Source organism: Carassius carassius, chromosome 13 (genome assembly GCF_963082965.1).
Source record: "Carassius carassius chromosome 13, fCarCar2.1, whole genome shotgun sequence".
In the NCBI taxonomy this organism is placed as follows: Eukaryota; Metazoa; Chordata; class Actinopteri; order Cypriniformes; family Cyprinidae; genus Carassius; species Carassius carassius.
The window spans coordinates 6,166,033-6,182,142 of NC_081767.1; the positions used below are offsets into that span (position 1 = coordinate 6,166,033).

The following is a 16,110-nucleotide window of genomic DNA, read 5'->3' on the forward strand; positions in this document are numbered from 1 at the left end:
TATGTATATGCAAGTATGTAATATGCAATACATTTGTAATATGCTGCTTAAAATGTAAGCAAATTTTGTAATATAAAATGACATAACAGTAACAAAACTATTTATTGTCATCACAATATTTTGTTGCCCTGTGAATCACACTATGATTTGTAGAGAGATATATGGGGGTGTAAATCTATTGCCTCAAATATGTTATTTATTTATTTATTTATCACAGCTGATTGGTCTAGAACAGGTTTCCTCAATAGGCAGGAAACTAACTTGTTCTATTCATGGCGTGCTGACACAACGTTCAAATGATTCGCAATGCTTTGTCGCGTCCAGTGTAGATATACAATGTTAAAGCAAAAACATGGCAAGAGTGAAGTAAAGAAAAGTGGACACTGAAAATAGATGATTCAAATCTGAATGGACTGAACAGTTCTGAGTGAGTGAGTGAGTGTGAGTGAGTGAGTGAGTGAGTGATAGGCTACCATCTTTGTTATGGATGTTGGTTCGCAGTGATTTCACAGTTTTAATATAAGTTTGCTTTTTGCATTTTTTTTTCTGAGGTAAAATATCTGTTATTACTTTCACTATGGCTATAAAGATCATGCAAAATAATATTCAAACTCACATTAGACACATTTAACACTGAATAAAGAACATAATCATTACCTGAGATTATCACTTTCATATTTTGTATGTTGTTTCTGCCGTGACAAAATAAAATAAAAACCATTTTAAAATAGAATCACGTGTCACTAATTATCACATCTTGCTGTCGCAGATGGTTAGGACAAGAACTACATGGAAAAGATACGTTTTATTGCATTGTGTCACGTCTGGTTGGTACACACAGTGTTACAGTTTGATCCCCTTCAAAAAAAAATTAAGTATAAAAATATTACTGCTGTCAGATCTAATAACTGAATCTGTAATTAGGGAAAGTGGAGAGAAGAGATCCAGTCTGGAGATGAGCAGTAACAGTTGATTTGCATGGCAGACATGGGGATCTAGACTTTTTGTTAGTTTGTTTGTTTGTTTGTTTTTAATATTCAACAGGCAAAGTTCTTCTGTATCTAAATGCAAAAATGTTCATAATTGTTTGAATAAAACAGACTACTGGGGAAAAAATATTAATATTTATCTTGTGACAATTTTAACAAGCAACAATAATATAATAATTGTATATATATATATATATATAGGTCAGTGGACCTTGACCTGGTATTGATGGCAGAATTCGGCCATCTGCGAATACTAATTGAGGATCCCTGGTCTAGAATATGTTTGCAAAACATGCAACCTACACAGAAGCAAAATGCAGACTTGTGAGACGGGCCTCAAGGATGTGTATTACAATCTAAACTGTCCATTTTGATTTCATGTTGACTACAAATCAGCCCCTTTGAATGTCTCTGAAGCATTTTTGAAGTTCAAGGACACACATGGGCTTACATGAGATTTGTTCACAATGTGTCTGCGGTGTAAGTGAAGCACACACTGGGGTGATGATAACAAAGAAAGTGGTTTAGTACAGTGATACTGTATGCATGTGCACACTCGACTTTCCACAGAGGTTTGTTGTAAGCAGTTTCCTAGCAACTGAGGGCAACTGTCCTTTGTTTATACCAACAAGGTATAGTCTTCCCTTCACCGGCATCCCCCGCCATCCACTGCAGAAGGCCTGATCTTATTAAAACTTTCATGAAACAAACATTTAAAGGATCTGAGCAGGGCACCATATGAAACGCACACTCACAGATTCACACAGGTCAAACATCTGAGTCGGCATGGCTCAGACAATTCAATGGCTCCCTCAACGCTTAAAAAAGCACAACAAACACATAAACAAACTCAAACGAAGTTGTTTACTACTAGAGATGGATATTTGTATGGGAAGAAAGAGGAAGGCAAGACACCTGCAGTCTATAAAATCAACTCGCCTGGGATCTCACCTATCCTGTGTGCTGTAAGATCAGGAAGACACAGTCACAGCCTGATCATGTTTACTGTCAGGTTTTTACAATTCTGTGCCCCACACAGATTCTTTACTTTCAAAATGGCACTGCTAGAGCCAAATGTCTCCGAAGTCATGAGGGAAATTCAGTTTCCAGATGCGCTCAGAAAGATTTAGTAGAATCATGCTGACCTTCGAAAGACGCTATTGATTTAGTGAAGAAGATTTTGCTTGGCTTCCTACGAAATTATCATTGTCCACCAAGGACAACGTACCTCATTCCGAGTACGTAGCAGAAGACAAATGCAAATGCGGATGCTGGTGTGTCATGAATGTTAATAACAGTATTGGATCTGCACAAAAACTCATATGGACTGAGAAATGTCAACATAGTGTAATCTCAAAAATTAAAGCGGATCTGTATGGTGCTAATTAATGTAATTTACATCAATGACAAACATCCTGCACTGCAAAATTACAGAAAAAAAAGAGAAAGAGCTAGGCTATTTGTGAAATGTTAAAAATGAAGACTGTAGGAGCACAGGTGTGTTTCTGACTTAGACTACAAATGTGGAAAAGAAAATAGTGATATAAGTGACAGATCATCACAAGCTTTAGCTAAAATACAAGAAATGTAGGAAACTAGATGGAATTCATTACTACAAACTGGAAAATGTTAAGTAGCTGCCCTGGTCTCCCTACTCATATCTCGCATAGTCTTTGGACTGTATGACAGCATAAGAACATCTTGACATAATGGCCATCATTCGTTCAAGTTCATCTAGCCAGATCCATCATAGGTTCACTGTTCATGTGCTTACTGCTTTTGCTTTTGCGCAACAATATTCTTAGAGTGATACCTGCATTTTTTCCCTTGATACAGTAGTGCAAGTACTCTTTTTTTCAGTTTTGTTGAAGGTGATTAAATCAACAGTTTTTCAGAAGCTGTTGAAGATATTAAATTGGCATTTACAAGTAAACACTCTGAGATGGCACTTCTTGGTTCCTCAGGCAGAATTGGGAATAAGCTGTTTTAAATTAATGCTTAATTAAAATGGAGCTAAAAATGATCAAACCGACGCGTGGTGTAGAAACACTGAATTTACAAAAGATTGTGGTTTCTTAAGATTGTCATCAGAAGTGGTGGATAAGGAGAAACCAACTGAACTGCGGCTGGTTAGTAGATTTGTACTGAATGCAATCATATAATTTTACCTTTTAAAGCACAGCTTCAGTGAGGTATTAATACTTTTATTCAGCAAGGATGCTTTAAGGGGATAGTTCACTCAAAAATAAAAATACAATGGAAGTCACTGGCTACCGTCAAAAGTTTGGTCACATTCTTTAAAATACCTTCTTTTGTGTTCATGCAGAAATTATGTTTTGCAGAATGTAAATTCATATCACTTTAAAAAAGTAAAAGACGTATGCATAAAATGTGTCTATGTACATACTGAATATGTGAGTAATACATATTTAAATATCTGTAAAATATCTGTTTATTGTAAATTATGTATGCATAAATCAATTTACATTGTAAATTACCCCATAATAAAGTAGAAGTAATTACAGGAAGTGCAGTAAAATAAAGGACATGGTTGGGTGTTTCTGTATTAACTGAGGCCTGACTTCATTAAAAACACCTAGATCACAAAACAAAAGGGTTAAGTCTACAAAATCCTTCACCTTAACTCAATAAGTGCAAATATATGAAGTTACGAAATTTGGAAGTGATGATTCAGAGGCTGACTGAAGATCATGGGTGATGGTGTAAGTGTTCCCAGACGCATGTCGTGTGCAGGAAAAAAAGAAGGATGCCCTACCTGGATCTCGTCAGACGTCAGGCCGCTTTTCATGTCGCTGCTCTTTTTCTTGGGTGGCGGAGGGGCCGGCTTATGAGCAGGGGGGAGGTCAGCCCTGTTGGAAGAAAAAGGAAACAGACTGACAGAGAGAGCTTTCATGTGGCCATGGCTTCAGCCTTGTGTGAGCACACGTAATGAGAAGTCGTTCCCACATCTCCCTATCCCGTCTGCCGGGGGTTTGATAGGCATCTCCTTACACTGCCTTTGTTGTAGCCAGTGTCATTTCAACTGTGCCCTTTCAATGGTTCTCACTAGCCACATAGAGAGAGAGAGATAATGAAACTGGATTGTAATGGGCAAAATGGAGAGAAAAGAATGAGAGCATTAGGAAAAGGGGTGTTTGAATTATAGCCCATCAATCCCTTAAAGCGTCAGACAGACAGCAAGCGCGCATGGGTCTGATCCATGATGTGAGTCACAGTAGGGCAGAGATGCATCAGCCATTTTTTACTTAAATGCAGAGACGCCATTAAACCGGGAGACAACAGGGAACAAAAATGTCATAAAAGTAAAAAATGTCATGTCATGCCTCATGAATTTTACCATAATTTGCAAACAAAGTAGAAATTGAGATGTAAAGTTCACACAAGGTCACCAATAACTAGTACGTTAACTTAACAATAACTAGTAGGCTGGTAAATAACTGTACTTAATTTGGTTGTACCATTAACCAAAATGTGTTGAATCAACTCTGAAATCTATACGTGAAATGAATCTATATGAAAGTGTGTTTTTTTTTTACCAATTAATTGAAACAAAACATCTAATGCACTGATGGGTAATGCATTACAAGTAACACGTATTACAAAATCAGTATACCCTTTTTACCCCAAGTAACTAGTAAAATAGTTAATAAAACAGCTATCCTGTCCTTATTTGAGAGAAATCATGAGTAAGTGCAGAGGCATTGTGTGCTCTGTTTAAACATGATGGATACTGTAGTTTTAGACTAAATGTGAACTTGAAATTACTCATCTCACTTGCACAAAAAAGATATAGTATTCCTCAAAATGAATAAAAACAGTGAAATGCACAATCAGAATATGAGGAAATCCTACAATAATTAAATGTTATCACAAATACCCTTTATGTGTTTAATCTCACTTTATTAACCAATGATTTTGCTGCTGATGCTCCGATTATCCCATTTAAACATACTACAAAAAAAATTTAAATAAAAAAAATAAAATTAGATAAACATCACATTTCAATTTTTTGTTACTAAATTTGCCAAAAATTGAAAAAAAGTTTATGTTAAAAAAACAAGCAAGCCCATCCCAGTTAACAAAAAAATAACACCAAACTAACATTACATATTACTTTCCATAAAAAGTAACGAAACTAGTTACTTTTTTAGGGAGTACCACCATATTGCAATGAATTACTTTTAAAAGCAACTTTCCCCAACACTGCGAGTGACCCAGAGGTGAATTAAGTATTAGCTCTATTGAACTCAAAAAGCTATTAAAGACAAGCTGATTCAATTTTATTGAATCGATTCTCAGTCCAATCATTAATACAAAATCTAACTAGTGTGTAGGTTTACTGCAAATCAAACAGGTCTGTAAAATCTAGTACACATTCGTACCAGCAGCCGAATGACTTTTAATGTACAGTATATAGAGCATGTGAACTCATGAGGGCTGCCATCTATAAATCACATGACCAGCCAAATACAACTTATTTTATGTCAGTAACTACTATTGTGCTAATGGAATCAATTAATAATTAAAATTAATAATTTTATTTATATTTATATTTATATAAATGTTATTTATTTATTTATTTATAATAATCATTTGTAATAATCTTGCATCCTTTTTGTCCATCTATAGATCCCCACAAACAAAATGTTCAAATTTAAAAAAGTTCTTTAACCCCTTTGCCTGCAAGGACCGGTGACGGCCCCAGTTTATTATTGATACTGACATGAGAGTGAGCAAATTATACAGAATTTAATTTTATATTGATTATTATTAGCATTTTTTTTGTCACATACAATACAAACTCTATAAATATATAAATAATAAATATTCTGAAATGTATCATGGCCAAGAAAATATCAATATTTATTCCTGCATGTTATGCACAAATTATGCACAAATATGATGAGAACTGTTGAATGGTTTTATGCTGATATTCATGCAGCCATACACTACATTTTATTAGTAAACATGAAAAATAATTCTAAAGCATTTATTAATCTTAGTTTATTTTAATGCCAGCATTTACTAATGCATTATTAAAGTGAAAAGTTATAATATTTTTTTAATAATGGACCTAATCTAGCATGAACTTATAATACGTTTAAATAATATACTGTATAGTTAATGCGCTGACTCACAATAAGTAATAAGACTGTTAACACTTTAAATAATGTTACACTATTCACCATTAACTAATTTCTTACTAGTGTGTATACAATTAGAATATTGGCTGATTATTAGTACTTATAAAGCACACATTTATGATTTATTCTGCATGACCATATTTTATATCCCTTATCCCTACTCAATATCAAAATATAACTACTACTACAGCTACCTTACTAAATATCAATAACCAGCAAATTAGGATTTTATAGGAAAATAATATTAGTTAATAGTAATTCCCTGATCTGAAGTGTTTAGCTAGACTGTAACATATGCATTGCAGTGGTTACAGAGAACATGAATCAGTCACTCTCTAACCCAAACTATGACCTCTCTCATAACACTTCAGCACACCTGGGCCTCGGCACACACCTGATGTGGTTCTGGAGAGTTCATGCCAACACCCCATATTCAGTTATTTCAAATAAGTCACAAGTCACTGAGTTTAGCAAAAAGTTTAGAACGACATCTGGTTAGTCATCAACTCTCCAATTTTCTGCACTGTAATTTCATTCATAAAGCCAAAAAATTCAAATAAAAGCCAGTTCCCAGAGGAGAACTCAGACAAAACTCAAAAGCAGATGTCAAACTGCCACACACACATACACACAAGCTTGCGCATGTAAGCACACAAGCTCCCACGCAAGATGTTACAAGAATGTGGGTGCATACACAAATGCACATCTGCGCACATGCATACATACACAGACGCTGCTCTAATAAGTTTTTGGGTGTCGTTATTTGCATTGCTTGAAGGAGACCCAAATAATTCTCTCTGACAGGTGAGCTGCGCAGGAGATGCCATCTAATTTCCAGAAAGAGGAAAGCTTTTTCCTCAAACATGTTTAGCAGTCAGACATCATCCGGCTTATTCTGACAAGATGTCTGTGCTGATAGATAATGAAGCATGGTCTCTCTCTCTCTCTCTCTGTGTGTATGTGTGTGAGTGTGTGTGTCTGTGTGTGTCAAAGTTAGAGAAAGGGAAAGACAGGCAGTATAACTCTTCCACATTTTACACAATGCACTAAAACATGTTCTTAGAGGCAAACATGCCACCTCATGTCGCTGTCGAGTTGCATGACCTTTCCACGAGGCCAAACGGGCTCTGTGAAGACAGGGCTGCTTTGCGCATGAGTGCCTCTCTCCATTTCATTTTTTATTCATACCATTTCCGTTTCACATCACCTTGTATCACACCAGAACTGCATGGCACTGGCACACAACAACACACGGCCTGTATAAACTCTTACTGGAGATAAACACACATACATAGCATAAAAAAAAATACAAATAAAAATAGCATATAGAAAAATCAAGCAAATGTTAAAATCATTAAGGTTTTTTTTTCTTTTCTTTTCTTTCAGTATAACATTATTATGCAAATGTATAAATATGCATTCTCATTACTGTAATATATGGAAGCCTGCTTCTGCCATGGAATAAAATGAATAAATAAATAATTGCAATTGAACTAAGTTAATATCTAGCAATTATGATTTTTGTTTCTTAGAATTGCTAGATATAAACTCGAGATAATTGTGAGATGTTAACTCTTTTTAAATGTTAACTTTATCTCGCTATTTACAATTTACAATTCTGCATTTTAGATTTCACAGTTTTGACTTTTTTCCTCTGAATTCTGAGTTTACATCTCACAATTCAGAATTTAAATCTCTACATCTGAATTATGAGATATAACCTCAGAATTGTGAGAAAACAAAATCCAAATTGTGAGATGAAAAGCCACTGATTTTTAAATGTATCTTTATTTTTTTGTATGTATTTATTTATTTTTATTTAGTGTCGGAAACAGGCTTTCACAGTAATACAACGCATCCTTTTTTCTTTTTCTTTTTTTTACTGTTTTTAAACATTTTACATTATGGTTATGTGAATGCGAAGGGACTGCATGCTTAAGTGTCATTTCAATGATAGCTATATGGTCTTAAACATATGTCTAGATTTTCTTTAAAATTTGCACTTATTTATTTTTTTTTATTGTTATTTTTTTTGATGTTGGGCTGAAAAAGGCAAACAGTCAAATGTTCTTGACTGATTTCTTGACATTCACCTGGACAGATTCGCATACACAGCATGTTGAAAGCCTCGTAGTCCAGTCTGTGGGCTGCCAATACAAAGGCTGTATGTTTCACCGCCAAGAGCATGTGAGTCAGTAGCTAAAGAGTTTCTGTGCTCACTGTGGCCTAAAGCAAAGCACTCAATCCAGAGTCACTTTTAAAGGACTGTGTCTCAAAAGAGAGAGAAGTTATTTGCTTAAAAGGTGTCATACAATAATTTAAAGTATTATTTAATATTTCTTTCCTTAGTTTCACTCTTAAGTCAAGATTTCTTGCATACAAAGGAGTCATAATTGAGTTGTTCCATGACCATTTTCCACCCTCTCACCCATACAGTTAAATAAGGTGCTACATACAGCCAGTTTTCCTAAATGTTACACTAACTGTTAGTGCTATTGGTGTTTAGGAACAGTATCTGCATCCTCTTTATCTATGTCATTATCTCACTTATTGGATGGACTATGTTACTAAGCACTTAATAGGCAGCACTAATGCATTAATATGTGTAGTCATGTACTGCTACATCGATTGCATTTGAGAAAATATTTTACACTTTACATTAAAAAATAAATAGATGATTGACTCATATGTGAATGCCTCATAATCCAAAATGACACATATTTCAAATTGCATTCTTTAATGGGGGTCATGCAACTTTTATTGTGATGGATGGTGATGCTACACTGAATGCTTTCTCCTGGTATTGCTTCTGTGGTACAGACACACTCAACCATAAATAAAAGATTAAAATAAAAAAAAAAGCTCCACAAAGAAAAAAAATATAATAATTGAAGAAATGGAACACATACAGTACATACGCACTTTTCACACAGACAACAATTACACAGCATAAAGATGAAGCATTATAATTAACATAAAATCTGCGAGTAGTCCAACTTCTACTTTAACGAAATGTTCTGCTGTAAAAACTTTCAACTAATGTTCTGCTGTGACATCACTACTGCATAGCAAAAAGGAACTCATGTGTGTCTAGCCTGCTTCTATTTAAATTTAAGACAGAGAGACAGCACAAGTAGACCAGACTGGGTCTTGCTGACCTGTGTCTCCAGAAGCTGTTCCCATCTGGCCACAGCTGGAGACAGATGTAGTGCAGCGATGCAGCGTCCAATCAGAAGCTGCCTGCAGTCATCATACTGACATCTTCCTCTATCTAGATGCTGTCATTTTCTGGATTTTACAAGTCTGAAATAATTCACCAATGCTAAAATACAATTTGACCAGTGTGAAATAACAGGGGCTCACCAAGATGCTCTGAAGTGTTGCCCTCTAATTACTTATTAAACAATACTAAAATAATTATCTATTCCCAAACCTATAGAGTGCTGCATTGATTATATGTATATGATTATGTTTATATATATATATATATATATATATATATTTGTGGTGGGCCGTTATCTGCGTTAACATGCTGCGTTAATGGGAGACTCTTGTCATGTGATAAAAAAAATATCGCCGTTAATCTATTCTCAAAGTTTGATTGGGAGCTGGGTCTATACTAGGCGAGCTATGATGACTTTCACCTTGATATTTTAGCGCGGATGTATACCTAGCCGAATCTGTAGGGGGCGAGAATGAGTCTTGTGTGTATGCCTACTGTGAAATTATCACATCAAACGTGACGTGCTAACATGGATGCAGCTGAAGCCGTCGGGTTTGCTTCAGGGAATTCTTTTTTAAGAAGCTTCCAAATGGAAACCTCGACAAGACGCACACGTTTCACACATATGTTTCACACAGTGCGTATGCAGTCCGTGTGCATTTCGTAAGTGGTGCAGAAGCAGCACGGACTCATTTACATTTACATTTACATTTATTCATTTAGCTGACGCTTTTATCCAAAGCGACTTACAATTGCTATATATGTCAGAGGTCGCACACCTCTGGAGCAACTAGGGGTTAAGCGTCTTGCTCAGGGACACATTGGTGTCACACAGTGGATTCGAACCCGGGTCTCTCACGCCAAAGGCATGTGTCTTACCCACTGCGCCAACACCACCCCACTCATACTCATTGTGCTTTCACACAGGACGCGTTTGCAGTCCGCTACTCTGTACGTAAACGATCCAGGAACGCACTGACGGACCGCAACCGCGTGAACGCTGGAATCCGTTAACATGGGTGCATAAAAAATTACGAAACGCATACGTACTGCATACGGAGTATGTGTGAAACAGGCGTAAGGTTGTTTGCACCTTGTGCAATGTGGAATTCGTTTACAGCTTTCTCAAGCACTTTGTGATGCATTTTGGAAACAGGAGATGAGCCCCTGGTCTAATGCACCACCTGTCTTGAGAAACCCCTTCTCAAAGACTTAACGTTACTTTTAGTCATTATTTTATTTGGGTAGCACACATATCCTGAATGCCTTAGGCAGAATTCAAATGAGCCATTTTAATCTAGATTAATCTAGATTAATTCCAAGATTACAGTGAGATTAATCTAGATTAAAAACATTAAACTATGCCCACCACTAATATATGTATATATATATATATATATATATATATATATATATATATATATATATATATATATATATATATATAATATATATATATATATATATATATATATATAGTTAGAATTTTAGCATATCCAATTACTGAAGTCAATGGGTTTTTTAATGGGTTTTTGGTTAAATGCCTGAAATAAGGTCTGTGCTTAACACAAACTCATATAATTTCATGTTTCATTGTACAAAAAACTTGTCTTGAAAAAAGGAGGCGCTAACAAGTGTCTAAATGGGACTACAGAAGTTGTCAGGGGCATTAAACACCATCACAACAGGTCAACTCATCGTGTTCATACAGTAAACACTCTTGCAATTTATTCTAAATTAAACATTCAACACAGATGCTTTTTTTAAAATAAAGTATGAAAGAGTTTAATTGTGTTGACCCTGAAGTCATATGACAGTGGTGTAGTTCCTTTATAGTCTACATTTCGTATTCATAAAAGTTAACAATTAACAAAACCTCATAAATCATAAAATGTTGTTGGTCACTGATCTAATCTTCTTAAATAATCAAAGACAATAGAAAATCTGATTGGGTTTATGTCAAGGGAACCATGGTGATTTTAACTTCCGGGTTGGCCTCTATAGTCACATAAGTTCCAAGACAGCATACAAAGCAAAACTTTTAAGTAAGTGACTGATCATTTGGAACACAGGCACAGAAACACTGACTGACCGTTCATTTCAACATAGTTTAGAGTAAGCATGTCAAGCTGACATGATGCTCTAATAAGTATTAAGTAGGCTACATAGTGGTGACACAACTAGCCTCTTTTTTTCTTTTTTCTTTTTGAGATGCTTACATAATAGTGAAGCTTTTCCAGTCTCAAGCTACTTTCCCATAAAGTTTGTGTAGTGTGACAAAACATAACTGTTCAATGTCACATTGTATAAAGCAGGTATTTTTATAGCTGAGTGAGCTCAGGCAATAATCAAAGATAATCCTCCTTAAACTCTCTCTAGTAGCTTTCATTTTTGGCAAATTGGCTTGTTTGCAGGGTTCATGTACTGTATACAATGACTTACTGAGCGATATTTTTTATATGATTCGGTTTTACAAATGTAAGAAGAAAATACTATTTGTTCAAGTTTAATGCTGTCATCCTTATTGAAATATTAATTTATTCATGTGCCTAGGAAGCCTTAAGAGAATAGTTCACTCTAAAATAAAAATTGTCAAATTTGTTCATCTGGTGTTCCAAATACATGTTATGCCTTTTTTTATTTTATGGAACAGAAAAGACACAAAAACGACACTATTTTGCATGCATTTATAATGGGTGAAGAGACCAAATTGAATTATGAGATTTTACATGAATAATGGGTTAAATGACAGTCTATTTCTCACACAAAGACTTTGGAAGACTTAGAATATAGCATATAAGTTTGCATTTAAGAATGCTTTTTCTTCATTTTGAAGCTTTCACAACCCCATTCACTTTCATTATTTTGAAAGGAATAGTCAGATTTTTCCTCAAAAATTCTCTGTTTGTGTTCCACAGAAGAAGAAGAGGTTGGGGGTGGGGGGGTATTAGTCATACGGATAAGACAGATTTTTCATTTTTAAGGGAACAGATCATTTAAAATGCTGTCTAGGTAGCTCACTAGGTTTTGGAACAGCTAGAGAGAATGTTTGTGTGTGTGAGAGAGAGAGAGAGAGACAGAGACTTGCAGAGGGATAAGCCTTGACAGACAGCGTTACTTCCAGATTCACCATTATCTTTCTTCAAAAGGACAAAATAATGAAAGGCAGCTAAATAATTCAGAAACTCGACTTTCCAGCTTCTCTTTTCATAGAAAAAGATCACTCCCTATTTGATCCCATTTTGAATTCCGTGCACTTGCTCTACTGAGAAAATTTATGTAATTATTGATCCAATTAGACTTGGCTTACCTTATTGGGCATCAAGCAGAGATGCAAAATAGTGCTTTAATTCAAATGTGTACCAGGTATGAATCACAGCGCAGAGCAATTGATTTGGCTAAATAAAATACACCAGAAAAGAAAGGCCCCCAGACACAGCAAGTGGAAAATAACTCGAGTTTCTGCTCTGTTAAATTTAGGTCTCTTGCATTTCAACTGCACTTGCAGTCCATACTCTTACAATCTTATAGTTGATGAATGCCAACAATGACTTTTTACACTTATTTAAATAAAAAATTAAAGTAACTGCTAAAAAGGAAAAGAACAGTTAACAAATGAGTTGGTTTGCAATCACGTAAGATCAAAATCATTATAGGATTTATGTTACTTTGATGTAATTAAGCCACAGATAACACACACACAAACACGGCACACTTCACATCATGGTAAAGGTGTAAACAAGGCAAATTATGCCTTTTATCTGCATTCCTAATCAACACATCTGCTGCTAGCCAAAGACTTAATTTCCTCACTTTACTTGATTTGCATTGACCTTGCTTATTTACGTGTATTTATCAAGCTACAGTAATGATGTAACCTGCAGAACCAATTAAAAATGTAATGCAGAGTGATACATATCCATAAATATGCATAATATATAAATGAACTGAAATGTAATGAAAAATCCCATAGTAAACACGTTCTTGTACACAATGTGCATTATGATGTTAGGCAAGTTCTTGGAGGTTAACAACTACAAATCCTTAGACTGTGCCTATTGCAAATGTGAATCCAGTCTATCATTAGGTAGGATTAAAAGTATTCTGACATAAACAGGTCTATAAATTAACTGGTGCATCCAAATACTTGAACACGCATGATTGGTGATCTAGCCATTGTTGGCAGGAAACAATGGTTTTCATGAGGATGTCTGGTCAGCTTCATAACCTGCCCTTCTTCTTCGTCTGTCAGCCACGGAAGGCTCAGGGCAGCTTCAGAGGTGAGATGACAGGGATAGAGAGAAAAACATAGCTAATCCCTGCTCTGAAAAGAGTAATCTATGAAAAAGAGTTAAGAAGGGGTAGTGAGGAAAAAAAGGAAAATGACTTTCTGGAATCAGACAAAAGATGCCATCTAAATCCGCAGAGAAGAAGAGAAGGTTTAAATATGATGTCTTCATTTTATTTCATTTTATTGTATTTTATTTTATTTTATTTATTTTTTACAATCAGAGCTGCAACCTGGCCTGTCACAGTTTATATTGTGTTTCTTTAGGACTTTAGGTGCAGATCTTCATGGGCAGGATGTGAATATAGGCCAGTCTCCTGCACCTTCACCTTCATTGATCACAATCTTATTCGGTAATTTGAATGCTAATGACACTTCTAATTGTGCAGCAGGGGAAACGCAATCTGATATGGAGGAGCCAATGATTTGCTGGTCTTTGTCTCCTCTCTAATTCAGAAATACTGTTGGTGAGGAAATGCCATTTAGGATCTTATTACGATGTGTCTCCATCATCAGACCAGACCAAATAAGCTAATGCTGATACGAGACTATCTACATTCAGACTCGGACCAATATCTATCTATCTATCTATCTATCTATCTATCTATCTATCTATCTATCTATCTATCTATCTATCTATCTATCTATCTATCTATCTATCTATCTATCTATCTGTCTATCTGTCTGTCTGTCTGTCCGTCCGTCCGTCCGTCCGTCCGTCCGTCCGTCCATATTTTCATCAGTCAATCTGTTCTTCCATTTATTTGTGTCTACCCATCCATTTGTCCATGTTTGTCTGTCTATCTGTAAACCATCTATTTGTCTATCTGCCCATCCATCCATCCATGCATCTGTCTATTTGTCTATCCATCTGTCAGTTCGTCCATGAATCTGTCTGTCTGTCAGTCTATTTAGCACTTTTGTCTGTCTATCTGTCCGTATTTCTATCTATCCATCCGTCCATCTGTCTGATGACAGATAGACAGACAGACAGACAGGCAGGCAGACAGACAGACAGACAGACAGATAGACAGGTAGATAGATAGATAGATAGATAGATAGATAGATAGATAGATAGATAGATAGATAGATAGATAGATAGATAGATAGATAGATAGATAGATAGATAGATTAAAAACATATAAGCTAAATCACTTAGTTGCTGCGATCCAGCAATTTTCTGGTGCTGTGAAATTTCTTCAAGAGAACCTGAAGCAGATCAATTTTGTTTTCTTTGGCTGATAATCGACCCTGTCACTGCAACATTCTCCCCGCTAGTGCACGAAGTTAAATTATTGCAGCACAGCCTTTAATATCACTTCAGCTCTGGTTGTCAGAAGTCAATACCAGCACACTTATGGGCCAAACTGCTCCCAAAAATCAAATAGTGTCACATAATTATCATACACAGGAACACTTTTAGAATCAGGGAAATAGACTGCATTGATTATATACCGCTGTGTCAACATAAAATGAATTATCACAAACTCATCCCATTGTACCTTTATCTGTTTTCACTAACTTCCCATCCATTGAGAACTGAATCACAGTGACTGACTCCTTGAAATTCCAGCAGCATTGTTCATGATCAGAGACTGTTATGTGTCATTTAGGCCTCCATGAGAACTGAGAATTATGGGAATTGACTATTTCTTACACACATCACATTAAAGCCATCAAGAGGGGCCAAGTTTAAATACTCTTACAGATGTCTATGTTGCCAGACTGTTTACTATTACTATGAACAGTTTTTATTTGTACTGTACCTTGATTTCAAAACCACTCCAGTATGATTTTAATCACTGTATACATATTACACTAAATGATACAATCCTCTGTAAAGAATTCACTGTTAATTTTAAATGATCATGAAACATATGGACGATCAAGAAACATTCCCAAATACCCTATGTCTCATGATTATTATATTGTATTATTACAATATATACTATTATTATATTATATACTAACACTATTTAAGTTGCACTTTTTGTATCTCGTGTAGTTAAAACAGTTCCTAATAAAATTACAAACATAGACAAGCACAGCTACAACAGCTCACTGAAACACCAGCAACAAGCAGCAGCGGAGGAAGACCACTGTTCACCAGGGACTCAAATTCTGGACATGCAGACAGAAACATGCTTGCAGGCAACACGGAGAGAAAAGAGACAGAGTTAAGGAAGATGTGCTTTAGCATATTGAGCAGAGTTTGCAGTGTGGGTAAGTGTAAAGTAGTTTTAGTTTTAGAAGTAAAACTAGATGAGAATCCTCTTGAGGAAAGATTGTTACACAAATAACTTTTCATCAAAAGAGTGCATGATGAAAGTGCACACTTCAAAAAGCTCAACTTTGTAGCTAGCACACATCATTTAGGCATTTCTTCATCTCTGGCTACTGCAAAGTCATCAAAAAACTGTACTGCGTTTGTGGTCTGGTCAAAAC

The 16,110-nt window shown here is 35.5% G+C and overlaps 1 protein-coding gene across 1 annotated transcript in view; it reads right to left on the bottom strand.

Moving 5' to 3' along the window:
- Positions 1–16,110, bottom strand: part of LOC132155894 (nectin-1-like) — a 220,148-nt gene that overhangs the window by 45,874 nt on the left and 158,164 nt on the right. Inside the window, exon 7 of the mRNA XM_059564653.1 lies at positions 3,766–3,859. Within this exon, the coding sequence (XP_059420636.1) occupies positions 3,766–3,859 (94 nt within the window). The remainder of the gene's footprint in view (positions 1–3,765; positions 3,860–16,110) is intronic.